Here is a 27,350-nt window from a genome sequence, read left to right on the forward strand (position 1 = left end):
GTATTTGACCGCAATCGCACCTGGTGTTAAATAAATAAATAAATATCTATACTTCTTTACTAATATTATAAATGCGAAAGTAACTCTGTCTGTCTGTCTCGCTTTCACGCCTAAACCACTGAACCGATTTTGATGAAATTTGGCATAAAGATAGCTTGAGTCCCGGGAAAGGACATAGGATAGTTTATATACCGGTTTTTGAAACAGGGACGCGCGCGACAAAGTTTTTCTGTGACAGACAAAATTCCACGCGGGCGAAGCCGCGGGCGCAAAGCTAGTATGGAATAGATGAAGCTTTTCATATCTCGCCTAAACCGTGGACAGTGTAGGCCAAATTATCCTGTTTGTTCTGGTAAATTAATTATAAAAGCTTTTTTTTATGCATAACAATTTATATGTATTTGACCGCAATCACATCTGGAATTAAGTGAGATGCAGTCTAGGATGGTAGATTATCTGCCCTGTAAGTGCCTATTCACTATCGCCTTGAAAAGGCCCGGACAGCAACGGAAGCTCGTCATGCCTGAAGTGGAAATGACCTGATGATAATAATGATGAAAGGTTTTTTATAAAATACAGTCATACCTGATCAGAAAACTCCAAATACTCCTTCTTCTCAGGTGCAGGACTGGTGACAGTGAGAACAGAGCTATACGCCCGTCTCGCTCTTTCATTCCGCTCATCCGTGTCATTGGCCACCTTCCAAGGCTCCTTGGACGATGCTGATGCTAAACTGTGGAAGAAAAATTAATTGTTAATACTTATTAATTAAATTATTCCTGTAGAATACCTAAAGTAAGTACATTAATGTAGTAGCATCAAGTTAAACACAGTAGCATCTTATCTACGTTGAAATTTTCGCGATTTTGCAAGAAAACTGTATTATTGATCTTGATAAAATCACCTCAAATATTAATACCAGAAACAGTTGTATTAAAAGTAGAATGTACAAAGAAAAAACAAATGACAGTCGAAAATGAACAATTAATAGAAAAAAAAGTTTCTCGCCGGCCAGGCGCTCAGCCAAGGAGTTTGACCGTATGTTCTGACCTATTTTTAAAAAAGAATAATTAAGTAAGTAAATACAAAATAATTTGCTAATAGTCCCGTAAACCCTTCAATGCCAGCATAAGCATAATGCTTGTGTTCCGAGTGGGCTCACCACTACAACCCAGCGGCGCGGCATGTTTCGAACCCGCATTCGTCAAATCGGACCCGAAACCGTCACCAGAGCTATTGTCGCTTTAGTTTAGAAAGAAAGAAACATTTATTACAATAGACATCACACCTAGGTACTGTCTTATATAAAATTTAATTTACTTCTTCACTAGGTTATCCAAAACATAATATGTAGATCTGTAACAGTAGGTACCTAAGCATAATCTTTCTGTAAAACTCAATCGGAAACCTGTATCTACTCATCTCATTTCCTTTCCATATTTCGGTGGATAATCCCTAGTAAATGGGGTGAAGTTACAACATAATCCGACATTAAACTTAATGGGATCACCTCCAATATTATTATATTCAGGACTCTAAGCAGTCATTAAATTATGTCTCATATGACCCGATAACGCGTTTGTAAGCTGATAAGGTCCACATTACCGTGAACACAAACTGTTATTTGGTCAACTTAGTTTTGTTAACACATTGAATTTGCTATGCTAAAATAGAGCTACGAGATCCTTAAAAAGTTTGGTAATTTACATTTAGAGTGACGGAGCGAAATTAAAGTTTTAATTTTATTTTTTAACGTTAATTTCCCAAAAAAATCTAATAAAAATAAAGATTCTATGTTATTATTAGTAAAGACCCGTAATTTTATTATCATATTATGTTCATCACTAATGCTCAGTTACTGTTATAGTGAACAAACCAAAGGTGTAATTTTTTGAAAATGCAATCAATATTATAATTGTAGGATAGTAGTATAATTGTAGGATATTACAATGATACAACTATTAATTATTATTCATTTAAAGGTATACAGTGTAATTGATTTGCGGTATTAATAATTATGTAGAGTGATTATTTTCTGACAATAATGTATGGTTGTGTGGTTTAATTAAATAAAGCTATTAAAATCACTATTAACAGTTTGAACTAAAGTTAATATTATTTTATGTTGAAAGGGTCCATTAGATATAATTTTCGGTATAGGATATAGTCTAATGTTCATTAGATGTGATGATAAAATTATGCGAATACAATTAAATTGATGGGAGAAATAGGTGGTAGTGGTCCCATTCTACTGGGAGCTGGTTCCAATCCATGACGCCTCATTCTATGATGTGTTCGAAAACCATCCAAAATGTATAATAAAAATGATCGCTATGCAAGCAAACACTATATATTTGCCCCTTCTGTTATGGGTTATAACTTGCCGTGGTCAGTGAGGTGTTAAGAATATTAAAGGGTCCTTCATCACCAAGACCTTTTAGCCAAACTTTCGACAGAGCCGCATTCCAGAGTGTTCCCTTTGTGAAATATCTTTAACGCCCAATTTGCCGCCACAAGTTTAAGACAAATTGGCCCCAAACTTCCAAAGAAACAATTACGGGAATTTTAATCTATTGCTTATCGTTTTCTTCTTTAGTGTGGGTTGTAACAGCTGACGTCACTACTCTATCAAACTTTTAACACTTTGGTGGACATTAGACACTAACGCCCGTATCCACAAACGATGCTTGCTTAAGTTAAGCAGCAAATCGGACGCACAGCGTTGAATAGAGCTCTGTGATTGGTTCTTGTGTCACTCTGTGCGTCCACGCGTACTATGAGACCTCATAGTAATGTTTTTGAATACGGGCGTAAGGTACTTAATCACATACCTATGGGCGTAGTGTCAATGTAAAACGAGTAAAACTTATAGCGTTCTGTCGTATCATTCTTTACTACCTGAACGCCCGTGGACGTTACTGCCCATAAATGTGTTAAGCTGACATAGATGTCTGACATTACCCGACCAATCTCTTAATTTACCCACATTTCATTTTAACCTTTTGGTATACTTATTACTGTTACCTCAGGATTCTTCAGTTACTCCGTAAAACAGAATTGAGTAAACACGATAAAAGAAGGTCAATAAGGAATACCCTAAGGAGATAAGACCTCACATCACACGGGTTTCTAGGGGTCTTCAGCGAAATGTACCAGGTAACCGATTTCCTACATGAAATGAAAACTCATTCATGAACACTCAAAAAAAAATTTTTTTAAGGCAGTCTTTCCAAGTACTTTATGGTACTTTCTGACTTCATCTCACAATTTTAGCCAACTTGACGTTACCTATTTTGAAACGAGACTATTCCTACTTCTCGTTCCCACCGCTGAATCTCCTGTGTAGCCAGGATCTACAGCTTGACCACCAATAAAAACCCAACCAGTGAAGGTCAAGTTTGTCCCGCGGAGGAAAGTTAAACTGTCATTGGACCCGCAACGAAACCTATTTTGAAAGTGGTAAGTAAAAAAGTTATGGAACCTTTGTTTAAGATAGACAAAAACATATTCTGTCAGGATATTACAAAGTCCATATTGTTGGCAAACAAATATTATGTGAAGCCTATTTATTAAAAATAATAAAAATATGCCATCAGATTGAAAATACATAAAGCTTTCCGAAGACACAAGACATAATAGAGCTTAATTCTAATAAGCATTGAGTTATACTTTCAGTTTCAGCTTCATTATCCCGGTTACGGATCCCCGTATCATTTGCAAACACTCCGAATTCTCCTGAAACTTCCCGGGAATTAATATTCGTCCCTTATAACGGGAACTTACGTTCCATTTAACTTGAAATGCGTTTCTCATTAAATACAGATAATGTGGCTAGACCAGTGGTTCCCAAAGTTGTTTGGGCTACGACTCATTTCATACAAGTTCCCAAACTCGGGACCCACCTATAGGAAATTTAATCGTTACCAATATACCTAAATAAAGGACTTTTCAAATAACAAACAAAGATTAAGTACAATTGTCGCCCGCTGCCCAGCGGTTGGATCGGTAGGATGGTGTGTCGTTCTACAGGCAGGGCCCACTCAATGTTCGCTCGCGACCCACCACTGGGTCACGACCCATAGTTTGGGAAACCCTGGGCTAGACCGTTAAGAGCTCTGAACTTGGGGAAGAGAGATGGACAACGTAGGTCCTTTTCGTGTACCTAATGTTCTAGGCTTATCAAATTAGAACTCACCAGCCCTTTTGATGAAGGAACATTAATCAGAACCTTCGCTTACAGCTGAACATTCACGGTCAGTTAATCTGGTCCCACCAAAAACATTTTAATGTAAAATGTTGCCAAGATAAGACCATAATGACTTGCACTGTGCAGCTTCTAATGTGAAAAAGTTATCAGATGTTATGTAACGCCAAGCTTAATATCTACACTAAGGCCCAGATTACACCGAAGCGGAGCGGAGCAGAAAAGTGTATTGAATAACCAGATTTAATTATTTCCACTTCTCCTCTCCGCTTTGCACAGCTCCGCTCCGCGCCGCGCCGCCACCGCTGTCAAATTACTCACCTTACACTCCACCTTAGGAACCTGGGCCTTACTTCAAAAACTGCACGATAGTCAAAATTAACATAATATGACATAGCGGTTTCGCTATCGCTACACAGGTGAAAGGTTATATTTACTTCTTCTTCTTCTTATTCGATTCACTCTTGGCAGAGCGGTCGTGGTCACATTGAGGCGTTGTTCAAATCGGTTGTAGAGGCGGATACAACTCTCTGCACGATCTCCCACCATCTCTCTCTGTTGGCAGACTGTCTGGTGCAGTCACATGCGCCGTCTCCCACTGCCGATTTCACTTGGTGGCCAAGCCACAAATCGACTAAGAGGTAGAGTTTATGAAGTTAGGGCGTGTAGAGTTAGAAGCTTTTGTTTCTGCATGAGATCTGATAACATTTTCTCGTCATAATAAATAGAAGGATTCTACTGACTCTTCTTCTACTGTTCTCTCTTACCAGTAACTAAAACCGATGGCACAGCGGTGCCCTAATGTGGACCGAAGTGCAAATTTGTCAGACCCTTGGAACGCCATCTAATACCATTTGTTGCTGTTAAGCGTTCCACGTGTTAAGTCTACTTAATGACCTTTTAGGGGTCATGTACACTACAATTTTTCAGGTACGTTGTGTACGCGATGTAAGCTTCAAGGGTTCCACCAATGTAAATAGAAAAGTAATAAATTCTACCTTTTTCAAATCTAGCAGTACCGCAAACGCGCGATCGTAGGACAAGCGTCGACGGTGCCTGTAAAAACGTGGTGTGCATGGGCCCTTCATCATCATCATCTCAGCCATAGGATGTTTACTGCATATACAATATAGGCCTGCCCCAATGCTTTCCATGTTGCCCGGTTGGTAGCAGCTGACATAGCCCGACGGATTAGCAAGCTGAAGTGGCAATGGGCAGGGCACATAGTATGCAGAACTGACGGCCAATGGGACAGCAAGGTTCAGGAGTGGAGGCCGCGTACCGAAAAACGCATGGGCCCTTAGGGTCTTGTTACTACCGCCAACTACTAACTGCTATGATTGTATGCTTTAAAAGTTATTTGACTGAGACAGGGACTAAGTATTAATACATATAAACATGGCGACGAGGAGAGACTAAATGAATGTTTCTGATATTTTTATGACACATAGTTTATATCGATTTATGTTATGTACGTACATACTCATGGAGGGGCAAATGGGTCTCTGCTAAACTACGAGAGGGTGAAAATCCTGCAGTGGAGACTAAAATAAGACCTTATCTTGATGATGATTATACTATTACTATACTCACTTTGAAAACAGCTCAATGTTGAAGAACACGTATTCCCCCGAAGACACCATGTTGAGATCATCAGCAGCCAACATTATCTCCCTGACTGTACTTGGATTGGCGCACACCACCACAACTGCAACAAAATTATACTTTTAGCACAGAAAAAAACTTATTTTAGCAGATACCAACAAAAAAAACAAACAAGCAGGACACACACATTAAAAATAACTCTTTGATTTTGTAAAACCACCTTGATTTTCCCATCCTACTTGCATGGGTATGCAAGTGGGTACTTACATCACGATCTGGTGTACGTATGACCCTTAATAAGACAAATGAAACTAACTCAAAAAGTTTATGTATTTTATTAAAACATTATTAATGCAAATCTGAAAAAATCCTGGCAAAATTCGCCCTGAAAATCACAAAATATTGTTATTTAGCTAAGTATTATATTTCACATACTTTAGGATCTATTTCACTTCTAGTTCTCTCTCAAAAGTCCTTACTTCCAGGTAAGGACCCCGTGAGATTTTCCTTTGTAAATACTTTAGTCGACATAATATTAAACAGAATAAAATTGTTTATCATCGAAAATGTAATTGCTTATTATACAGCTAACATTCATCATTATACAGGGTGTTTGGTGGAAGGTTAGACAAACTTCGTGGGTATTACTAGTTGTAGTTTGGCTACCTACAAACAAAATAGTACCTACTCATTTATAGTTTATATTACAGTTTATCTTGACGAGATGTCATCTGTACAAAAACAGGACCCAAAACATAATCTGTACCCTCCTCAGAGTGATGGGCCCGTGTGGGGCAATTTGCCGTACATTCGCCTGAAGAAGTTTTACCCGAAAATAATTTTACCCCAAAAATTTATTTTATTGATTTCTTTCCCTTTTGTCTTTATTACTTTATTACACTTTGTCTGTAAAATTTTGTTATTTATAACCATAGTTTGAGAGTTAGTGACCCGCCTTATTCTGATATTTTAGTAAGAAAAAAGATATATTAACGTCTAGTCAATTAATGCTTACTTTACCATCACAATAAGATAATCTTAAAATTTACAAACAGTCTACAAGAACATTTCAAAATCAGTAAAACAACGACCAAATTTAAAATAAACCACACCGAGGACATGCAATTCAAATATGTAAAAGAAACAAAATCTATTTTCGGAACAAAAAGTATTTTAAAAGGAAATGTAACTCACAAGGCTACAATGTTTGTTTCAGAGCCGAAATTGAAAATCAATTTTCTTCTTCTTATCGTGTCGACAACAAACCTACACAGTGTCAGCCCAAAACCACCAAAACTCCGCTACAAAAGTGGCGTTTGTCATCAGCACTCATCAAATCCTCCTGAGTGCAGAATCAATTTTGTTTTTGCTTTATAATTTAAAAATACTGTCTTTTCTGTGGTTGTACCTATAGCGGAGTCTATCAAAGAATAACCATCTCTCTCTCCATTAAATTATGGCACTGTTTTGAAAGAGACAAGGTATAAACCAAAGCTATCCTCTTTGGTATACTATAGCATGTCTGGAAGCCGACATTCAGCACGATCTTGTTAGTCTATTATTCGCTACGTTCGTCGATCGAGAGATTTAGGCTCGGACTACATGCGTTCAAAATGGGTATTCTCTTATGTTTAAAATTCGTTTTATTTTTGCAAGTATACTTTTTAAAAAGCATACTCTCTTTTTACTCTCTCTACTACTCTATTCTCGCTTTATACGGCTTTTTATTAATTAAATGTGTATACAGGTACAGTGACATTTAATTTTGTGTATCTAAGAAGGTAAGTAGGGGTATTTAGTTAAGAGAGACAGAACCTTTCTGATTAAACATTGGTGGATTTTTTGTTGAATCAGGTACCCAGGTTTTTTTCAAACAACCAAAATAACACACTGTAACTGTATCACCAAAAAAGAAATCTTATCAACAAGAAATCTTAGCAACCGGGCAACATGGAAAGCCTTGGGGGAGGCCTATGTTCAGCAGTGGACGTCCTATGGCTGAGATGATGATGATGATCAACAAGAAAAAAACTTCCTCTAAACTAGATCCATACGGGTCCCCTCATTATGTAACATGCACTTTAATCCAAAGCTGATACTTCACTCCAGCTCGATACAAGGCGCATTAAAATTCATATCTTCCATGTAGACCAAAGTGTTGCATAAGTTAGTGCTTACGTCATCTTTTAGCAGATACTGTGCAGAAACTATGGAGTGGTCGGAAAATGGCTACTCATTCACTTTTAGATAAGAAAGAATGTACTAGAAAGTATGTTTGTAAAATCATCGTCATTGGGTCATTTATTTCGTCTCGACTTTACCAGAGGATTGGGGGTTAGCCTGCACTTCCCATGTTAGCCAGACACCTGATTTTCTCATATCTGTTCCTTATTTATTTGCCTTCTATCGCATAATTTTGTACATAGGGATAGTGGGGTTAGTAGGGTGGTCCTATTCTACCTATTAAGGAAAACTAAGATTATAATAAATCGTAATTAGTCATACAATTTACTATATTATTCATTTGTAATTTAGATGTAATGCGTATATATTTACATCAGCTCTATAGCAATTTACAATGTGCAGGAATTTAACTATAAATCGATTAAAAGGCGTCCATTTATGAATGAATAAACTATTATGCAAAATTGTAAGTAGGTACGAGTATACTGAATTAGTTATAACTACACTAAAAACCGGCCAAGTGCGAGTCGGGCTCGCACACCGAGGGTTCCGCCGTACAAACGTAGCGGTTTACAATTTATGACGTATTAAATCAAATTACTTGCGAGTAGTGGCGAATTTCAAAATATGCGGTATGATTATTTTTTATTTATTTATTTTTCCTATATTTGCATTATAGGTAGGTACCTACCTACCTCAGCGTTTTGAATTTTTGCGTTGATTTAGAATTTCTCACAGTTTAGAGGCAATTAGATTTAAGAAGTGTTTGATATGAATTTCAACTTTAATATCTCTACGCGTTCATGTGAAAAAGGGTAGGTAGTAAGTTTATAATTATTAAAAAAATATTTTATGTCATGTAAGCAAAAATAATATTTTAAATTTTATATAACTTCAAATTTATCATTTTCGCAATTTTTCCTTTATCTGTACTATATAACGTTGCTTCGTGCCGAATTTCAAGATTCTGAGTTCACAGGAAGTACCTTGTAGGTTTTGATTCCCTAGCGTGTGACGGAAATTCGTCTAAGGTGTCGGTATAAACTGCTGTATCTTTTGATCGCGTTAACTTAGATGTTTGATTTTTTTACTTCTTAAAGGGACAATAGATCTAGGTATTTGGTATAAATTTCAATTTGATACCTTTATTCGTTCGTGAGAAATAAGGTAGTAAGTTTCATTTTATTAAAATATTTTTATTATATTATATAACTAAAAAAATGAAATTTTCGCAATTTTTCCTATATTTGCATTATATGACAATGCTTTATGCCAAATTTCAAGATTCTGAGTTTACGGGAAGTATCCTGTAGGTTTTGTTTTTTCCTTTGCGAGTGTCGAAAATTTGTTGAAAATATCGACATAATCGGCTGTATCTTTTGATTGGCTTAGCTTAGAAGTTTGATATTTTCACAGCTTAAAGGAACAATAGACCTGAGTATTTCATGTGAATTTCAGCTTGATACGTTCACGCGTTCTTGAGATAAAGGGTCTTGACAGACGGACGGACGGACAACAAAGTGATCCTATAAGGGTTCCGTTTTTTCCTTATGAGGTACGGAACCCTAAAAATAGACTTAAAATTTGAAAAATCAATATTCTGGTATTTCTGAATGTGGTTTTCGAACTCAAGTTATAAAATTCATAGCCTTCCCTATCATAAAGCCGTTGCATAAGATATTGATTACGTCATCCATCTTGCATATACGTTTTGTGCAGGAACTGCACTTCAACAAAGGCGCCCATTCACTTGATAGTAAGAATGAATGAACTTTGAAAATGAATGAGACATTGACCGACGAGCGATGGTTTCTTTTTAATTACATTTCATGTCCGAAAATGTAAGTCAGTTCATTGAAATTGCTTCTCGAAAACATGTTCATTAAAATTGTTGTCGTCATATTGAATAATACCGCACGGTCGAATGGTTACATCATTTTGTTCTAATTGAGCCTTTATCATCATCATATTAAAAATTGTTTCGAATACCTACCTATAGTATTATGATCAAGTTTAAGTCATAAATAAATTTGTTTCGTGTCCTTATCTCCCTAAATTAAATTCTTATTAGTTTGTTAATTGTAAGTTATGTTGTTGACATCAAAACTCGAGCCGGGAATCCAATTATGATCTGTATAGAGTGAAGTCTAGCACAAGAAAGCAGTTTTCAGGAAGACGTCCAGTTATCCTAGATCCCTCATTTTTATCAGTCTATGTCCAGCAGACGGCTCAGTGAGGATCTTAATTACTAATAAAAAAATATACTCCAGATTTTGAGAAGAAATAAAAATCTGCCTCCGACAAGTTTAGTCTTCCCAACTTCATAAATAAAGAAAACCTCAAAATTCTATTTTGAGACTCCAAATAAGTATATGACCTTAATTTACTTCACATGTTTAACCGATGAAATTTTTATTCTAAGAGTTTTGTGACACTGTGATGTAGGTGTGATAAGGCTCGTGACTCGTTCCTTTATAAAGTTTTAGTCTTTTTATATAAATTGGTATTACCAAAAACATAAAAATCGGTGGCAGTCAGACGATACCCGTATTAGAATGCCATACAATACAACAATGTTACGAATTTTATACCTGTAGGCATCTGTATCAAAAAAACCGATGCAAACCGATTTTGTATTCCGCTTGCAACCGACTTACATTTCTAAACGACCGCACTGACCGCAAGTTCGCTGTACAATTTCCTGTCGCAGATTTATTGCATCTGCAGTACAGCCTATAAAGGGAATGCAGCCATCTGGCTGACAAATCATAAGTACCTACTTGGTGCAGTCAAACTACACGCTGACGGTGTACACAAGTTCTTCTGATTGAAGGCCGCCTTCACATTATGGTGCGTCCTCGACATCCTGCTCACTTAAGAGCAGGGTGAGCAGGATGACCAGCGTGCCGCGCGAGCCCGTTCGCCCAGTCTGGATGCACCATTAGGGTGTCAGAAGCGCGACAGCAGCGCGGCAGCGGCATTTTCATAATATGAAGGCAGGCATCCGTTGTCATATAGTATGGAATTATCTGCAGCGCGACCGTCGCGCGTTTGTCACGCTGCTAAAATTACCTAAATGTGAAATGTGCTCTAACTTCGATGCAGGTCCAATAACAGTTTAACGTTCCCCTGGGGACAAACTTGGCCTATACTGGTTGGGTTTTTATTGGCAGTGATTCTGTACATCTACACAAGAGTTGCAGCGGTGAGAACGAGAGGTTGGATTAATACCTCCTCTAGACCTCTGTTCTGAGTTCTGAGTTGCAATATAGAAACAGTTATTCCAACGAAACTTCAATTGCAATTTTAAAAGTCGATTAAACTTCAAATACAACTTCGTACTAATTAGGTACTTTTAGATTTAAAGTCATAGCAAGACTCATAACTAAACGAGATTCTTTGTTCCCTATTCGTTTAATCTGATCTCGGATGATACATAACGCATCATCACTGCTGACTTATTGCATATTGATGACACATCAATTTGCAATCATTTACATGCATCGTTATAGCAGAACGCTGCTTCCTTTGATATCATACGTCCGTAACTACCTAGGTACGGTGCATATGGACATTCACATATTATACAATATCTTTTGTTTGTCACCATCATCATCATCATCAGTCTCTGCTCCAAGTCGATTAAATGAACTGATGATGCTCAGATAATCAGTGTTGATGTTGAATTAGTAATTCTACTTGATGATGAAATTATGCCAAATTAAGCAAAACATTTTATGTATGAATTTAAGCTAAAAAAGACTCGCTGGTCTTAAATCAAAAATCAAAATCAAAAATATTTATTCAATTTAGACCACAAGTGGCACTTATGAACGTCAATAGAAAATAATAAAAAAAGAAAAGGTAGCCCTTATGGGGCACTTTACATGTCTCCTTATCTTTTGGGCCCTACCAGCGCTTCGAGACAAACATATGGCAAGTCTGAAGGAGGGTATTTAAGTTTCTATTATACAAATAGCTCTTTTATAGGCCCAAGTGCGGATATTACTATTCTCCTTAGAATAAAGACCCCATGTCGAGACCGTAGGATTCAATAAGGGATAAGTTACCACTGCGACGCGGTTTCAAACTTCCCCGTTCATAATAAAGGCGTCGATCCACTTGCCATGAATGAATGAACGACTGAACGGCTGAATGTTAATGAGGTCAGTGAATGGCGAAACGGTTCAGTGTTCAGTCTTAATTAAATTACGTAGATGTGCTTTGTGATACTGACGCTGCCGCACAATTTAATAATGTACAACATTAAAGTTGGTTAATTTCGTTAAACCTACCTCTATTTTATCCAATGCGGTGTAACTTAATTTTCTCCAGCGATCCAGTGGTTTTTGTTAATCAAAGAACATTTCTGAATAGCATTTCGTCTGAGTGACTTTTCCAGTAACTGGTAATTCCAGTAATCCGTCATTAATTAAAGAACAGAAAAGAAGATTTCAACGAAAAATCTTTCTCTTCCCATAATATTTATTAATCTAGGACCGTAATGTAGTCGTTTAAAGATTACAGACTCTTTTGACGGATACCTTGAGATTTATAGATGGGTACAGTATACTTACGAGTTCACGACTGACAAAAAGCAATCAAAAACATATTACAGTGGTTAGACAGCTTTATGCACAGTATAAAGTTTCACACGACATTGAAATGTGTTGCGCAAGAGGGAAAAACGCGAAAGATATTGGAAAACGTTCCGTTTCACGATGCCGTTTAATTTTATGGGCCTCACAATTGTGTCTGGGACGTATTTTGATGAAACGAATAATGTATCTTGATGTAAGTCTAATGCTTACTAAACGCCTTTTTATGTGAATTTCAAGCGACATGCTGAAGGATTGATTTATAATGTTATGGTCAGTTTATGCATTATGGATCAGAGAGTAGGTGAAATCAGCATGGGGGTCGAAACGAGGTCGCTTTTAATAAACATCACTAAGAATTGAAAGGAAAGAATATACGAGAAAAATCAGGCATCCTCAATTTCTTATCCCGTCTGCCCAGAGCGTGAGGAAAGTAAGTTAAATCTTTCAATGGCCTAAGGTAAATTAAAAAGGGTCGTTTTGCTGCAGTAAAGAGAACTGATGATGATGATGATGAATCCTTTGTGATTTAGCGATAAAAAAGAAAAAAGACTGTCAAATATTGCGAATATTGAAATCATTACAATTATCCTAGTTTGATTTAAACATCCACATGGTGGACCGATGACATCATAAAGGTGGCAGGAAGGCGCTGGACGCAGGCCGCTACCAGCCTGGCAACATGGAAAGCATTGGGGGAGGCCTATGTTCAGCAGTGGACGTCCCATGGCTGAGATGATGATGATAATGATGATGATTGCAAGTTCAACCTAAGGAACAGGCAGCTCATCAGACTATACGTCATTATTGTTGCAAAATCATGTTTATTTTGACGTCATCTTTACAGACGAATTGTGAACTGTTCCTCTTTTAAAGTCGGTTTAACAGAAATATGATAACTTGCTTCGGTCAGTTGACACAAATACTAGCTCTTTAATAGATGTCGAACAATGGACCATAATTTTTATCTTGATCAAACTGCAATCCAAAATTCCAAATCCATAAATGTAATAATAATATGACTTTGTCCATCCATTGTGTCCAAAGTTAGCTATGTTAGTTGGAAAATTTTCATGGGTTAGTTCTGGATGTTTCTAGCTCAATACTTACTTCTAGTATTCAAAGACAATTTTTGCAAGAGCTGTTTTAGCTTCGTCGAAGTGGTGTTGGTTTCGTCGAAGGGTATATTCGGGATGGTATTTTCGTTTCCCTTCTTCGTCATGACTGAGAAGATGGCGCTGAGTGTTAAGAAACAGGGACTGTTGCCTTGCCCGGTGGACGGATCGTTGTTGTGGTAAAGCATCGCCAGGCGGCGCCAGTTGAATTCCTAGAACAAGAAATAAAAATATATATTTATTGTAATAGCAAGCCACGTGTTTAGGAGGTATCAAGGACCTACAAATTGCCTAACAACTAAACAATTTGAAAATGAAGCAGTATAATAGACTCTCATTCGTGATCAAACCTCATTCATGACAAAATTGGCAAACTATTGTTACTTTTACAAAAGCATATTATTTTTACAATATTTCGACCTTCAAAAAAGTACCTAATTTAGCTGTTCTAAAATAATGATGTACCATTGTTACTTCAGATTAGATCAAACAGCAAAATATTGTAATTTTATTGCAAACACGTTTCTAAGAACTAATTTTTGAAAGTAATGAGCATAATAATAATCTGAAAGTTTTTCGGCGGAAAGTCCCAAGTGATATGCCTAATAAATGAAAACAAATCTGAGAAATATTAATAATAATAAATACTCTTTATTGCACACCAAATAACAGAACAGAAAGAAAAGAAAGAAAAAGAAATATACGATGAAAGGTTTTACTTTCCCAAAATTCATGTAAGTGAGATACTCTAGTAACAAATATCTCGCTAATTGATTATGGGTGTACCATTATAAATATCGTCCTTTGAATTATTATACTATCTATCATAAGATACCCTAATATTACTTCAAACAAGGCTCCTAATTCACAGTTGTTTGTAATTAAAGTTGTTAGGCGGTTATCACACTGCGCCGCGCTCCGCCGCGGAGCGCGTGATTTTCATATAAAAAATCACGCGCGCGGACGCGTTGTCAGTGTGAAGTGCCGCGCGTGTTTTCTATACAAACTGAGGTACTTGCATACAATGATTAAATCTGTCGCCCCGCGCTCGCGCGGAGCGCGGCGCAGTGTGATAACCGCCTTATGGTTCTAAAAATCTATACTACTCATAATAAATGATGAAAATATGACTGTCTGTCTGTTATTTGTTTGATTGCCACACTTAAATTACTGAATTGATTTCAGTGAATGTTGTCTAATAAACTTTAAAAAGAAAATTTTAAAAAGAAAGCTGAAGGGTTTTGGCCATTGGATCAGCGACATAACTCTCTAGCGTAATATAAATATTATGAGGCTGACACCAACAAATAGGAATCATATTATATTCGTAGATAGAAATTTCCACAAGCAAATATCAAATATGTGAGGAATTTAGTCTGATCCAATGCCTTTGAGCGAGTAATTACTTCACCGAAGTGAACAAACACGTCTTAATTTCTGGATTCTGGGAAACTCAATAAAGCTTATGAATATCAAATTATATTATAGACTACGTTAATAATAATGTCATTAAAGGGTCTGTCTCACAATTAATTAGTTTGGAATTCAACTTTCGAGTTGCCAGAATGTGATGATTGGAATTTCTATTATGTAATAATAGATTTGAAAACATTATTAAAGTGGCATAATGCAATGTGAAACTGACCCAAAAATGTTTGGCTGGAATCAAAAAGTTTACGTAAAAATTAATTCAAACGCAACGCAACTTATAATCAGATAGAAATAAGACGGAAAATTGAAAAAAAAAATACAAAACACAAAATCTTTTTTAAGTATTTTATTTGTATCAAATAAAGCAAAGCATTTGATTAAATAATATAAAGTAGCTCAATGATCAAACCGAATTGATTGATGCAAATAAAATACTATCTGCTGAAAAAGCAACAAATGAGGATAAAATTTACGAAACACAATATTATAAACATAAAAGTACACAATACATTATTTTAATGCTACCAGATGCTCACACATAACGTTAAAACTGTAGCATTCGTGATAAAAGCCATTTTAGTACAAAAATGTAAAGGCTGATGTGCCGGTGACTGAACACTTTTATTAATGGAAAGCCTTCGGTTATCGAAGAATTCCATATCCAAATTCTATGCTAACATTTATCACGCGCGCCAGAATAGGCCCCTTGGAATTTTTATTTAATTTGGCATTCGTCTTTCATTTGTATATTCACATCACGTAAGCCGAGCATTGCCAAATAGCGTTTAATATCTATTACCATTATAATAGACGAGGCTTTTTTGGAATACCAATACAATTCCTTTCCTTGTTTATCCAAAAACAGAAGCAACAATGAAAATAAAACAAAAGGTAAAAATAAAGGCTTGTTTATAAGCGGACAACATAATAAAACAAATACATAACACAAATAATAACCTCTTCCACACACAACAATTTGAATTACCTCGAATATTTTGCGGATGGCGATTCCTGCTTGAAGGTAGCTGCCCATCACTCTCGTTAAGGTGGCGTAGCTGGGGTTCTTATAAGTGAATGCTTGGGCTTGAGCTCCTGCTGTAAGTACTGGTATCCCCCATTGGCCAGCGTATCTTGCCACCGGTGCGATGACGTACTCACACCCAGGACCGATGAAGGCATCTAAAAACATCGTCATCTGAGATTTTGTTCTACCAAGATAGCTTTAAATACGAATACAAGGAGTTGAACTTAATAGACTTACCTGCAGATCCATTGACATAGAATTCGAACGCAGCCAAAGGTCCTTCAACCGACGAACAGCCAGTATCTCGATAATCTACCAGGATTTTCCAACCTGGTAAAGGTCCATCAGCCTTAGTCACCGCCTGAACAGCCATTTCCAATATGGGAAGAACTTTCACCAGTGAAAATGTTTGGTCCACATCAGCTGGTAGTAGGACACCCAACTTAACAATCTTTCTATGAAATTCATGCCTTTCTGGTCTAAGGTTAAAATTTGTCTTTTTCACGTAGTAAGGTTTCGATGCGAGATCATGGGGATATCCCACCGCTAGTTCATCGTCATATTTATATTTTCTTGCAGGAAAATTCTGTGGCTTTTCAGTTGCATTGATTATGTCTTCTTTATTTCTATAGTAATCGTATAAATACTTATTGAGTTCTGGGGCTTCAGGAACCGTGTATTTATCTGCTTTATCATCTTCATCTTCCCTTTGTGAAGCCCTACCCTTACGGTAGTTCTTCCCATGCCACGTTCTATCTTCGAACCTATGTCCTCTCCATGACTTTTTATCTCTAAACGTATGCACGTCATGTGCTTTCCTCGCTTCTTTAAAAGTCTTCATATTTACATCATTAATATTAACATCACACATAATTATCACATTTATAAAACAAACATAAAAAATGAGACACACAGTTAACATTGGAAGTTTGCTAGGTTGTTTTAATTTTATTTTAACCTTGTATGCTTTAGCATTGTCCACAGTCTTATTTGATTGTGTGCGTTCATTTTTTGTTTCTATAATTTTTCCATTGGAATCTGATCTTGTTTTGCAGTCGGTATCAGAAAATGTCCGTTCTGGATTCGGTGGGAGGATCGCATGGACGATCTCCTTTAACATTTTATTTTAAATGTTTGTCATTTTTATGGTTCACTTCTTATTTCACTACATTTGTCACCTGTACAATCAATCCAATTAGTTTCACTTTCGGAACGTAGAATGCGATGATCGTTGCGTGGTATAATGCAATAAAACTGATCGTAAAGGTATTTATAGGTTTGATTGGTCTTCAAACAGACTCGTGTTGTGTTTAACAATAGAAATTAATTTATCTGATTCCGAGACAAACGTTTGCCTTTATAGCTGGTAATGCTGGTATGGTAACAACAGAATGCTTATTTGCTTTGTGTACTCACTCTCAGTTACTCACTCACGTGCTAAGTATTATTAATCGATCATTAATAATAAATTCTGATAGCGTACGAAAATTTGATTATAATTTGGGCAGAGGGATTGTGACACGAATTAATTATAATTTGATATTGTGTAACAAAATTTTGTAGAGTACCTACATAAATAATGTTGAATAAACATTCATGATTAAGCACCCATTTAAACGCTTAAGTATCAACTCCAATGATGATAGCCTTTTCTTTGCCTTTCCTGATAAACATAGATGGTGTGACAGATAAAAAGGGTATAATATATCGAAAGTAATGCTTTTGTTCTATTTTATCTCATTCTTGTCTATTTTTGGTATTATGAGTTAATTGTTTATTTTGATTAAGCTTTCTCTACTGGCTTAGTTAATTTTGACAGTAAAAACGGGTTTCTTGGTTCATGTGCCGTATAATAAGATTTAATAATAACCCACATTATTAAATGGAAAATTTGTTAGATGGAAAGCAGACTTTTCGAAAAAAAAAGGGACTAAAGGGTATAATATCTATAGCCTTTGTGTTCAACACGTGTAGAATAAATGGTCATGTATCTCTTGTCATGTCATCATGGAATGGAGGTACTAAAATAACTTAATGCCAAAGTGTCTTACATACTGTCAAACTATAATATAGCATAATTTAACCCCTCAGGGTCAATAAAACCATAATTATCTTATACGATATAGCTACTAAACTATTCAACGGAGCGGCGCCAACTGCCAAAACTATGCGACATTTTACGATTTGCCTAAAAAGTAGGTATACCATTCGCTCCCACTTAAGGCATCGCACTACATCGTTCGGCCATTGTTATCTCCTAAGCATGACATATTTGGGACATAATGTGTTGTCATTTGGGACAATGTACCATTCATTTTGTTCGAGTGACACTTCCGGACGATGTGACAAAATTTCGGTAATCTTCTTTCATAAATAATACTTTGACCTTGAGTAGGTCAGTCAATAGCACATTAAAGTTATTTTTGTTGTAAAATAGCCCGTATTGCAACTACATAAGATGCCGATATGTTTTGTCATCTGTACATAGTAAAAGCGTCACCACAGCTGCGCAAGAGTGCGATCCTAATGTATGGATAGTGCGCCATAATATTTGGCCGCCAGTTCTGTGTTCTTACATACTTTATCCGTTATCAGTGCATAATGTTAGGAAATATGGCGTTTATTTGCCAAATACCAACAGCTAAAATTCAGTAAAGTATGTACGAGTATCACTGCATAATAAAGAGATAAATGCAGATGTAGAATAGTACGACTGCATAATTATTAAGATGAGTAGCCCCGTATTCACAAACATTACTATGAGGTCTTTCAGTGTGCGTGGACGCACATGGTGACAAACGAACCAATCACAGCTTATTCAACGCTGTGCGTTCGATTTTCTTCTTCACTTAAGTAAGCATCGTTTGTGAATACGTTCGTTAATACTGAAGCGGATTAAAATGTAGATGTAGGTGTCTAATGTGCTGTCGATTATATCTATCAAAATCTAAAATTAGTATCAGTTATGATTCGTCAGACCTGACCACCACATCAAAACTGGTTTCTTTAAAAGTTCAAGAGTAAAAAATCTTGAGACGAATTTATCATTCGTCTTACCAATAAGATTTTTATAGATACTGATTCACTACAAATACAAAAACCAACCTTTTGAAATAAGTGCAATTGTTACCCTGTCGAAGTAAATTCTTTATTTAGTTCTGCTACTATTGTATTGTACACACCGCGTATCAGCGAGTCTATTTTTGTCAAACGTATGCGCATAATTATCTTACTAGATCTAAACACAGTATAAGCAATTACAGTATGCTTAGTACAACTAAAATTCATGCTTAAATGACAGTCGACATGAATCTACACTTTTTTAGAAGTATTTATATTCAAAGCTGTGATTGGTGTAACAAAATTAAATTTAGCCAGCGCGGCCATAATATCTCTCTCTCTGAGAAAGAGAGTCGTCATTTTGTAGTGATGATTAAATGACGATGATGATGCTATTGCTGACAGACTTGATTCAATGCTTGAGTTTTAACCAAATTTTGAACTCGTCTCAGATATAAGCAATCAGTAACAGAAGGTAAACCGTTACGATTTTTTTTAATAACCAAGAAGTGAAGGAGCTATTGATTAATATTTATAACTTTTTAACCATAAAGATGTTGTTATTATCATAAGTCTTCTAAATACAGTGTGAGTCACGTTAAAGTGTACATATGAAAACAGATGAAACTAGACCTATTTTTATCGACAAAAAAGAGGTCAAAAATTTTTTGAGATTTTTTTTTAATTTTTTATAGAATTTTTTTTCTTCAAATTACTTATTGTAAAGAAAACGTAATAACTTTTAAACTAAGCGGTATATCCTGATAAAATAAAATCAGTAATAATGCTAAATAATAGGCGATACTAAAAAAATACATAAAATACACAAAAAAATGCCAACAAATAATAAAAAATGATACTTTTTGAAAAAAATCTGCTTAAAAATTCGTGTTTTTTGGTTATTTTATAAATTTCTCCAAAAAATGCCCCTATAACCGGTGGTTTTTATTACTTTGTATTATTTTCTATCGTATTATCTTTGTAAAACCAAAAATCGCATGTCTCTATCCCTATCACAACATTTGCTATGATCGTTTGAACAAAGGCCTGCCACAACATTATTCTCCGCTACAGGTAGAGACAATTTTAATTTTAACTAAAATGCTTATTTTACTTCGAAATCTTTTGTTTTTATTTGAAATCTAACTTGTCTTTATCAAAATTACAAATCTAGAGCCATTTTCAGTTTAGTTGTTAACGAAGCGTTGAATGGCGCGCCCGGAGAGGCTTAGTTCAAACGATCATTGCAAACGTTGTGATAGGGATAGAGACATGCGATTTTTCGTTTTACGAAGGTAATATGATAGAGAATAATACAAAGTAATAAAAACTACCGGTTATAGGGGCATTTTCTGGAGAAATTTATCAAATAACCAAAAAAACACGAATTTTTAAGCGGATTTTTTTCAAAAAGTATGATTTTTTATTATTTGTTGGCCTTTTTTGTGTATTTTATGTATTTTTTTAGTATTGCCTGTTATTTAGCATTGCTACTGTTTTTATTGTATCAAGATATACCGCTTAGTTTAAAAGTTATTATGTTTTCTTTACAATAAGTAATTGGAAGAAAAAAAATTCTATAAAAAATTAAAAAAAAATCTCAAAAAATTTTTGACCTCTTTCTTGTCGATAAAAATAGGTCTAGTTTCATCTATTTTCATATGTACACTTTAACGTGACTCACACTGTATATAAAACTCAAAGGTGACTGACAGACATTGATAGTGATCTATCAACGCACAGCCCAAACCATTGGACGGATCGGGCTGAAATTTGGCATGCAGGTAGATGTTATGACGTAGGAATCCGCTAAGGAAGGATTTTACTAAACTCCACCCCTAAGGGGGTAAAACGGGATCCACGTGTACAAGGCGCGGGCGGCCGCTAGTTAAACATAAAATTGTATGCTACTTAATGAAAATGGTACTGCTGCCTGGAATTTTACTGTGTCACGTCTTTTTGTTTTCATTGAAAGTGCTACAGACGATTTCGTCAGAATGTCATTTCGTTAAGTCATTGGATGGTTTGTTACTGGTATTGGTAGAACTATAAGTTTAAGTAAGCAGGTTGTTAACCTGAAAAAAAAAACCTTAAATATTGGTTTTCTTTTAGAGAATGTTTGTCTATTACTAATATTATAAATGCTAAAATTTGTATGGGTGTCTGGATGTTTGTTGCAAAAACTGCTGAACGGATTTTGTTGAAACTTTACAGTTTTATTGTTTATAGCCCAGAATAACTATACACAATATTAAGGCTATAATTTATGACGATCTGTAACAAACTAAATTTCACGTGAGTGAAGCCGCGGGCAAAAGCTAGTAATACAATATGGCTAAAGTACCTATATTAAAAATTCAACCGTAAAATGGAATCGAATCAAATCGAAACTATTTATTTTTGACATTATTAACATTAATTTAGCAATTGAAATACAATATTTTACGATTTACGAATAGAAGGAAGAACATTATTCAAATTGATCCTATCCTATCCTACCTGTGGAACAGGATCGCGTTCAAACAATTTATCCTTTCGCACCCAGGATTTTCTGTCTACTTTGTTCGCACGATCTGTTTATTAGACTGGACTCTTAGTAACAACAAAAGAGCGTCTAGGAAATTGTTGACAAAGTAATTGAATTAACAGTCTGTTTAACATTCCCCCGGGACAAACTTGACCTTCACTGGTTGTGTTTTTATTGGCGGTCAAGCTATAGATCCTGGCTACACAGGAGTTGCAGTGTTGGGAATAGTCCCGTTAAAGTAGGTAATTGAATTTTGATTGAACAAAAAATACATTTTCATTATCAAGATCATCTTCATCAAGATTATCGTCTTTGTGCGGCAAAAATCTAGTTTTAAGCAAGGATTTAGTTTCAGGATCATATCAATTATTATAGAAAGTCTTAGGCTGAGTTGCACCACCTAATTTTGACCGTAACTATAACGATAACCGGATTAACCGGTGTTTTTTGTATGGAATTTGACAGATTTTTGACGTTTGTTAAAGTCAAAGTAAGATGGTGCAACCCAGCCTTCATCTGTATACTACAGCCTTGTATTAAATCAATACTAATCTAATTGACTCAGCGCACTTCATACCGCCTATAATCATTAGAATTAATGTAGAATTCTAACGATGAAAGATTTTTTTTAAAGTCTAGTACTTAGTTTCAGAACCATTCAATTTAACAATCAGATCTTTTTTTTATAATACTTGTTAAAATAATATTATTTATAATAGTTGTTAATGGAAATACTGGTCGTCATGAGAATTTTTCTTTCTAAGTAGACTTATATTTTGTCTCGACGTTAGAAGTTTCAGTAAAGTACACTATAAGTAACACATAAGAAGTATTGTATCCTTTTTCAATTCTTTTCCACAAAACTACTTTACACCGCGTCGCTTCTCACGAAGCACCGCCTTCGAATGGCTTCGACAATCTACCGTGGATTGGTGCCTTATTTTCTTTTATATTTATTCAGTCTACACAATCGTAAGGATTTATTCTGTTTCTATTTTGGGCTCTTGGAAAAATCCACTACCATTTTTGTACTTTGATCTTGCATGTCATAGTCAGCTAAAAATAGTTATGCGTTAAATGCGTGGTTGAAAAGTTAAATAAAATATGTTATGAATGTTAGGCTGCTTGATGTTTATAGTAAATCCAAAACCATAGAATTTTCAGGTACGTTAGTTGCAAGCTAAGGCTGGGTTGCACCATCTTACTTTAACATAGAAAAACGTCAAAAATCTGTCAAATTCCATACAAAAAACATCGGTTATCGTTAAAGTTGCGGTCAAAGTTAGCTGGTGCAACCCGTGCAACTCAGCCTAAGAGTTCCTCTGTCGTGATTAATAAAGAATATTACACTGTTTGGGTACTCAATATTAAAAAAAATGCGTTTTAATGTTAGGAGTTGCATCCCAAACTATTTTATTTAATTTGAAAAAAAAAATGCTGCTATAAGATGTTGTACGTTGATCGGACTTTTTATAAATCAAATACCAACACTATACACGCAGCGCGCAGTTAAGAACGGCAAGTTAGTTTTGTGTGAATATTTTTAGGGCTGATTTTTTAATCGTCAGATATTTAATTGAAGAATAAACTTGTCATTATGTCACATTTCCCATACTGAAACTGTCAATTCTTCAGTTAAAAAGATATCTGACGATTGAAACTTATGATTCGATTTTCAGGTGGATCGTATCGAAATCGTATCGTTATCCTGGCTCGTTACGACTAACGGTTCTGGGAAAAGTAATAAAGTTTCGGGATTAGTTTCACGTAAGTAGTTATCAACTAAGGGCGTGTTCACACGTTGGTTGTATTTGAACCAATCTTGGAGCCAATCTTTGTATGTGTATCCGTGCTTGATAAATCAATCTTGGTAATACTTTGTATGAATCCGTGCTTGATAAATCAATCTTGAAGTTAATACTTGATATGTATACATATAGGAACAACACCTCCTTTTTCAATCCCATGGTGAGAATGTGCCGCTCATACAACGAGGTGGTTCGCAGTGGTAGAGACGTTGACATATTTAATAAACGTCCTCGACCCTATCCATAGTATTTTTTTTTCAGAATGTTTGCATTTATCTATAATAGTAGCTTTAATTTCGAACTCCTCCTATGTTCTTCTGATTAATTTCGTTGCGGGTCCAATGACAGTTTAACTTTCCCCCGGGACAAACTTGACCTTCATTGGTTGGGTTTTTATGGTGGTTAAGCTGTAGATCCTGGCTACACAGGAGTTGCAGTGGAGGGAATGAGAGGTGGGAATAGTCCCGTATAATAGTTGCTTTATTTTAGTACTAAACATATTGTGTACGCTAATTTTGAAAGAAAGAAAGAAAGTACGAAAGAAAGAAAAAATATTTTTTGGATCTCTGTTTAGTTATTTATTTTTAAGTTTATGGCTATAAAATGAGCAGTAATCTGGTTGTGTACCTATTTTAACTAAATAAAATATAAATAAATAAGTATGAATCCGCGTTTGACAAACCTAGGCTACCTTGGACATAGACCAGACTAATCAAACACGAAACTTCGTAGAATAGAAATTTGTTTTTATGACGTCATCAAAGGTGAGAAAAATAAGAAGGTGCATGGTCTTTCTCCAGACAATAACATCCGTTAACTTAGTACTTAATATACAAAACATTTATTTTTAGCGATTTTAACAAGTAAAATTATACTTAAAAATGGATGTTTGAATAATTTGTTTATTTAAAAATAACTCGTGAATTATGTTTAAAATAGTACCTAAGACTTTTTTTAAACTTATGCATGTTTTGTTGCATGTTGCAATGATGTTTTAGACCCCAGAGGTGAGCCCAAAGTGAGGTATTTTTTCAAGTCACATTTATGGTATATTTTATGTTAATCATTTACTTAGAAAGTAAATGTGTTTTTCTTTAAGGATATTTATTGGACTTTCAAATAACACCAATAATGTTGGGGCACCATGATTGTGTCAGAAGAAAATCTTTATAGTTCGCGTCGCGGAAGGTGCGATTTGTTTGATGTTGAGTGTAGTATTTAAAAGTGAAGATAATGTACCTATGAAAATACTTATGGTGATTCAATCCAATGACCAATAATTAATTCCTTCACACGACAAGCTGTTTTGAATAAAAATTGTGTCACAACAACGCGTGCGCCGGTTATCAAGCAACTTGTAGGTAAACACGTAAACAAAACGCGCACGTAAATATTGACAGCATTTAATCGGTCTCATTAGGTAAATGTATTACTATCATTTATTATGTAACGTGTGGAATAGCGATAAATCATTTGAAGTTTTAAATTCGTATTAATGGTTCAACCACACCAACGCGTGCTGATCGCCATCGCCGGCGCAATCGTAGGCCAATGACAGGTCGCGCGACCCATGACAGTCCGATACATTAGATTTTTAAAGTAATAAATTCCACTTTGAAATTATAATCATAACGTCTTACTTATAATTAATATTTGAGCATCGTATTCGTTCTGTATTATAAATCTTAGTTAGTCAAATAAGGTCAAATACAACCTTCGTGGGTTTTGAACACATTTGCTTCTTTCTTTCGCTTCCAGGTGGCTAAATGAGTGTGATAATAATAATATGATAATGTCATAATGTTATTTGTTGTTGTTGTTGTTTCAGCCGAAAGACGTCCACTGCTGGACAAAGGCCTCCCCCAAGGATTTCCCACAAAGACCGGTCCTGCGCCGCTCGCATCCAGGCACCTCCCGTGACCTTCACCAGATCGTCGGTCCACCTAGTGGGAGGCCTGCCCACGCTACGTACGTACGTACGTCATAATGTTATTGAAGTCATATATTTTCTGCAAATAGGCTTTTATAAAGTAGGTACCCAGTATTACTTTAACCCTATCACTGCTTCGGAACAATAAACATGTCAGTGCTGAGAAGAATCAACGCAAGAAACTCAATCACCTCAGATACTTACTGAACAAAATAAAAATATGCGTAGCATTTTTACATAATATTTCTATCTTTTCTTCTTAATTACTTTTTTTGTACTAGAATAGTACTTTTTTGTACTACATAGAAGACTTGTGTGAACGACGCTTGATCCTACAACTAAGTCTCATTACGAACTTGTAGCACAGAACAACTAATTTGTAGTCGGTAAGATTGTTAGTTGAGCACTTACTTCTATTTTTACAGCACCTTGGGGCATTGATCTTTGATTTATCCGTTTTCGTATGACCTTGTGGTAAACCGCATCAGAAAATAAGCTTTTTTTACTTCACCTTTGGCCATGGATGTCATTTGTTTTAAAAACTTAATATGAAGTAAGCAAGGAAGATAGCAATTTAATATGTCGTAACGCTGTAGGCTTACTTTTATCGAAAGAACTGGCTTGTTTGACTATTTTATTAGAATTACTTTTTGGTACAAAGTTAACACGCCTGAGAAACTATATTATTATTTTATTTTATTTATATTCACTGATCATCATTCTTAAAAAATATGTACCACTTTACATAAAAAAGGTTCAGTAAATGCTGATTAAAGAAAGGCTTTATGTAACTGCAAAAATGAAGTCGTATTCCACAATCAAAATTATTAGATTTGAAATCATCAAGAAGAATCTTCATTGGAGCGTTATATAAAATCATTTCCTGTTCGTTAAACTACCATTTATACAGCTGGTAATTAATAATTCAAGTTTACAACCTTGTCGGCTGCAGATAGGCACTATTAATAGAATTGCGATACCTGTTACTTTATATCCGTATTCGTTTGGTTAGCTAAGTGGCGTGCCATGGCTATATCTTGACTAGAACTAATATAAGTACTTATCAGTGGACAAGATTACAAATGATTTAAATAGCCGCCACCGCTCGACTAATGTGATGAACCCTCTCATAACACAAACTTATTTAGCTTACTACGAGGGGTTAACGGTTTAAAAAAACGTTGTGCCTAACTTCACGAAGAGGTTTCTGATTTATTAGTTTTATTTCTGAATTATTAATAGTAAATCCGTTCAGTAATCAAATATAGGAGACAAGAGACCAGAAAAACATAGACGGAGGAAATTAAGACACTCTAACATGATGTCATACATCAACATACCTCCACAAATCTTCAAATGAAACACTGTTCTAAATATAGAACAGCCTAAACAACACCGCATTATAAAACGGCGAGCAAAAAACGCGCAGGTATAATTATGTTCAGTTACCAAAACTGGCTACTAAATATACGAGAGGAACTTATTTTTAGAATAGAGGTGTGTGGAGTCATGGCCGCGGCCAAGTCATGATGACCATAAAGGTGAATTTACATTGCTAAAGCACGTGTATGTAGGTATAATCTACGCCAATCGTCTTTGAGTCTTGTAAGCCAATATGGCTGACATTGGATTGGTTTTAGTAATTTGAGTACCTACCTTTTTTGATTTTTTATTCAAAGTCTGAGATCATTGAACTTTTAGATAATTTAAAATATTCATTTTATTAAAAAGCCTAATTTTATTGCGCAGATAATAATATGTAAGTTCGTAGATTGATGAAAATATGTTTTCATTGTATGGCCAATTCTGTCACATAAACTGATACAGACTCTATCTATGCTAATAATAGAGTATTAAACAGCCA

At 35.5% G+C, this 27,350-nt stretch overlaps 1 protein-coding gene across 5 annotated transcripts in view; it reads right to left on the reverse strand.

Moving 5' to 3' along the window:
• Positions 1 to 27,350, reverse strand: part of LOC135081620 (atrial natriuretic peptide receptor 1-like) — a 407,345-nt gene that overhangs the window by 68,275 nt on the left and 311,720 nt on the right. For 3 of the 5 annotated variants that reach the window (XM_063976369.1, XM_063976368.1, XM_063976370.1), the window contains exons 2-6: positions 16,399 to 17,339; positions 16,123 to 16,316; positions 13,702 to 13,918; positions 5,798 to 5,912; positions 586 to 733 (exon numbers count right to left, since the gene is read on the reverse strand). In XM_063976369.1, the coding sequence (XP_063832439.1) occupies positions 586 to 733; positions 5,798 to 5,912; positions 13,702 to 13,918; positions 16,123 to 16,316; positions 16,399 to 17,281 (1,557 nt within the window). In that variant the 5' untranslated portion in view covers positions 17,282 to 17,339. The remainder of the gene's footprint in view (positions 1 to 585; positions 734 to 5,797; positions 5,913 to 13,701; positions 13,919 to 16,122; positions 16,317 to 16,398; positions 17,340 to 27,350) is intronic. The other 2 variants (XM_063976372.1, XM_063976371.1) reach the window with 2 other exon arrangements.

Source organism: Ostrinia nubilalis, chromosome 20 (assembly GCF_963855985.1).
Source record: "Ostrinia nubilalis chromosome 20, ilOstNubi1.1, whole genome shotgun sequence".
Classification (NCBI taxonomy): domain Eukaryota; kingdom Metazoa; phylum Arthropoda; class Insecta; order Lepidoptera; family Crambidae; genus Ostrinia; species Ostrinia nubilalis.